Source organism: Malaclemys terrapin, chromosome 9 (assembly GCF_027887155.1).
Source record: "Malaclemys terrapin pileata isolate rMalTer1 chromosome 9, rMalTer1.hap1, whole genome shotgun sequence".
NCBI classification, from domain to species: Eukaryota; Metazoa; Chordata; order Testudines; family Emydidae; genus Malaclemys; species Malaclemys terrapin.
The window spans coordinates 41,582,794-41,586,525 of record NC_071513.1 but is presented as its reverse complement, the minus strand read 5'-3'; the positions used below and the strand labels follow the sequence as shown (position 1 = coordinate 41,586,525).

At 49.6% G+C, this 3,732-nt stretch overlaps 1 protein-coding gene across 1 annotated transcript; it reads left to right on the top strand.

The window, feature by feature from the left end:
• The first annotated feature begins 403 nt into the window (after nucleotides 1-403).
• Nucleotides 404-2,797, top strand: LOC128842826 (uncharacterized). Its single transcript, XM_054039024.1, has one exon. The coding sequence runs from the start codon at nucleotides 404-406 to the stop codon at nucleotides 1,430-1,432; it is 1,029 nt and encodes a 342-aa protein (XP_053894999.1). The 3' UTR covers nucleotides 1,433-2,797.
• The last annotated feature ends 935 nt before the right edge of the window (nucleotides 2,798-3,732 follow it).

Below are 3,732 nucleotides of genomic sequence, written 5' to 3'. Positions count from 1 at the left end.
GAGGAATATTGGGAACATTCTAGTAGTGACTGACCATTATACACGATATGCGCAGGCATATCCCACGCGTGATCAGAGGGCCACCACGGTTGCTCGAGTACTGTGGGAGAAATATTTCTCAGTTTATGGATTTCCAGCCCGGATACACTCGGATCAGGGGCGGGACTTTGAGAGTCATCTTCTGAAGGAGGTGCTGAGGATAGCAGGAATTAAGAAGTCTAGAACAACGCCTTATCACCCGCAAGGTGATCCTCAGCCAGAGAGGTTCAACCGAACCCTATTAGATATGTTGGGGACTTTGCGACCAGAGCAGAAAGCAACCTGGAGCCAACATGTTGCATATCTGGTGCACGCCTAAAATGCCACAAAGAATGATGCTACAGGAGTTACCCCATATCTCTTAATGTTTGGACGAGAACCAAGATTACCCATAGACCTGTGCTTTGGTGTATCAGAGGATGGAGATAGCTATGAAACTCATCAGCAATATGTATCCCGACTGAGAGAAAAGCTGCGGGATGCTTATCACTTAGCTACATCTGCGGCTCGGAAGAACGCCGACCGCAACAAACATCGATATGATGCTAGGGTACGTCTGCAAGAACTCCAGCCGGGGGACAGAGTTCTGCTGCGAAATTTGGGTATTGCTGGCAAACACAAGATAGCCGACAGATGGAAGGCAATACCTTACTTGGTGATGGAAAAGCTAGGAGACCTGCCGGTCTACAAGATCAAACCTGAAGAGGGTCCAGGGCAGACAAAGACAGTGCATAGAAACCTTTTGCTCCCTGTGGGGGAATTGGTAGGCACCCCGTATGAGATGGGCCACAACAGGGCAACTGGGCAGAACGAAGGTGCTGGACCAAAGCCGCCCTCCAACGTGGACAGCCAGCCCCCTGCAGCTAACCTACCCCTATGCAGCACATCTGAGAGTGAGTCTAAGGAGGAAGACACAACCATGGTGTATCCTGGGATGGAGACAAGATTTCAGTCTCGATCGGCTGAATCAAAAGAGAGCTCCTCTTCTTCCATCCTAAACCCCATGGCAGAAGTATTTAGGCCCATTCCTGACACCCCTGAGCCACTGGTGGGACCCCCATGTGATGACACACCCAGGTTATTGGACAGTGGAGACATACAGGTGGAGGATGTCCTGGGCACCTTGGACCCTCCACTGTTAGAACTAGAAATGCAGGGGCCTATGCCAGTAGCCGAGGGACCCTCAAAGGAAACCTCTCCATCCATCGTTCAAGAGGCTGTCCCGCCCACCACGGCAACAGAGATTCTCAATAGACGAGACAGGGTAATAAGACCAGTAAAACGGTTGACTTATGATGCACCTGGGGTAACTAGTGAGGAACCAATATGTTTAGCACACAGGCTTGTGGAAGCTAAAGTGGGCTATCTGAGGCCCTTTGGAGGGAACCAGTGAGTTGTTATAATAGGGAGTGTGATTTGTCGGGACGACAAATTTTCGGCTGGGGGGAGGATGTAAGCAGAGTCAGGATGAGCTCTACCCTGACATCTGGTGGTGAATTATGGCGAGTGTGGAAAAGAACTCCAGGGGCTGATCTTGTTTGCATAGGCACACCCACTCGCCTGGCATGAAACCACAGCAACTCAAAGTGGTTACTTTGGCTGGTGTGGGATCCCCAGTTTCTCTGTTATTGGGGCAGGAAGAATAAAGTTTTGTTACCCTGATTCTGTGAATCAAGGCCAGTGGAACTGTTGTATGACAGAAGGACTGAGTGAGTCATTCACCATTACCTAGGTAGCATTTGCTTGTCAAGGGGCATGGGTTACAAAACCCAGTGAATTGAGAGAGGATGGGGACAGGTATTGGTACCTGGTGGTGTGGGTCCCTTTTGTGGGCCTGAAACACCAATTGCACCATCTCCTCCTTTCTCCACTGTTGAATGTCAGAGCTAACTTTGATTCCCTTAGGAGTCCAGTTACAGACTGCTGAGCTGAGTTCACTTTGGGCCAATAGTGCACCTGCACTGGGGCTCCCCTACTACTAGCTGAAATCACTAAGAGCTGAAATCACAAAAGAGCTAAAGCTATTTAAGAGCTGAGATCACTGAGGCTGTGTTAACTAGTGGGGGAGCCTGAAGCTATATTGCTAAGCTAGCTTAGCGGGGGTGAGCGGAGCGGCTGGAGGAGCAGCTAGCAGAGCAGAGCCTTGTGGGAGCGGCCCAAGGGACGGCTGGAGCGGAGCGGAGCGGCTCACAGGTCGGTGAGCGGAGCGGCGCGGCGCGGCTCACAGGTCGGTGAGCGGAGCAGAGCGGAGCGGCGAGGCTCACAGGTCGGTGAGCGGAGCGGTGCGGCTCACAGGTCGGTGAGTGGAGCAGAGCAGCTGCCAGAGCAGTTCGTGGGACGGCAGGAGTGGGACTGCGGGTGGAATGGAGCAGTTCTTGGTGAAGGCTGCGGTGGAACCCCACGGAGAAGCCGCTGGTTGGCCTCGGATCACGTAAGGTGCCCCTTAACACCCTGCTCACCCCCCCCTTTTGAACTCTGGGGCTGCACTGATCATGGACAGAGACTCTGGGGGGTTGTCGGACTTTTGGGACTTTTGTGATTCTTGGGTTGCTGGACCCAAGAGACTTTGGGATGGGTGGACTTTTGGGACTTTGGTGATTCTTGGGTCGCTGGTTTCAAGAACCAATGGGAGAGGACACGGCCCAATTTGCTGGGGTGGGTCTTCGCTCATGGTTTGGTCTAAGAACTCTAGTTCTGGTGTTTTTCCAATTTAATGCTGATGTTGTTTACCTCATGTTATTAAACATTTTCTGTTACACTCAGACTCCGTGCTTGCGAGAGGGGAAGTATTGCCTCTTAGAGGCGCCCAGGGGGTGGTATGTAATTGTCCCAGGTCACTGGGTGGGGGCTCGAGCCGGTTTTGCATTGTGTTATTGAAACGGAACCCCTAGATACAGAACCCGGCCCTTGTTGCTGCCAACTTAGATGGGCAGAAGGGTTACATTTTATTTAGGAAAAAAAAAAAAAATCCCTACACACAACTTCCAGCAGAGTGTCTCTGTCTCTGTCTCTCTTTAAGTTGATGGTATCAGAGGGGTAGCCGTGTTAGTCTGAATCTGTAAAAAGCAACAGAGGGTCCTGTGGCACTTTAAGACTAACAGAAGTATTGGGAGCATAAGCTTTCGTGGGTAAGAACCTCACTTCTTCAGATGCAAGAAGTGAGGTTCTTACCCACGAAAGCTTATGCTCCCAATACTTCTGTTAGTCTTAAAGGTGCCACAGGACCCTCTGTTGCTTTTTAAGTTGATGGTTTGCCTTCCATTTTTTTTTTATGGGGTTGAGGGATTGAAAAGGAAAGCTGCTGCACAGCATAACTTTTGGCCTGATTGAATGACATTTATAAGAATGTGAAAATATTTGGTTAGTTGATATTGGGATGCCTGCACCGAAACAAGGGGTCATTGTTACAGGAGACTTCCAAGCCTGCCGAAGTATCCCAACAAATTAGTGGCTCGATTTAGCTTCTTAACTTGGGTTTTTCTACATGGGGAAATTGACCAGAATAACTATTGTAGAATGAACCATTCTGAAATAACTCCCTGTTTGGACACACTTATTCAGGAATTCCTGAATTTAAATTAATCCACTTTTGGATTAAGCTAAACCAGAAAAAGGCACTCTTACTCTGGAATAAGAGCATCCACATGGGGAGTTATTGCAGGATAGCTCCAGTAGTTTAAACTCAAACTGTAC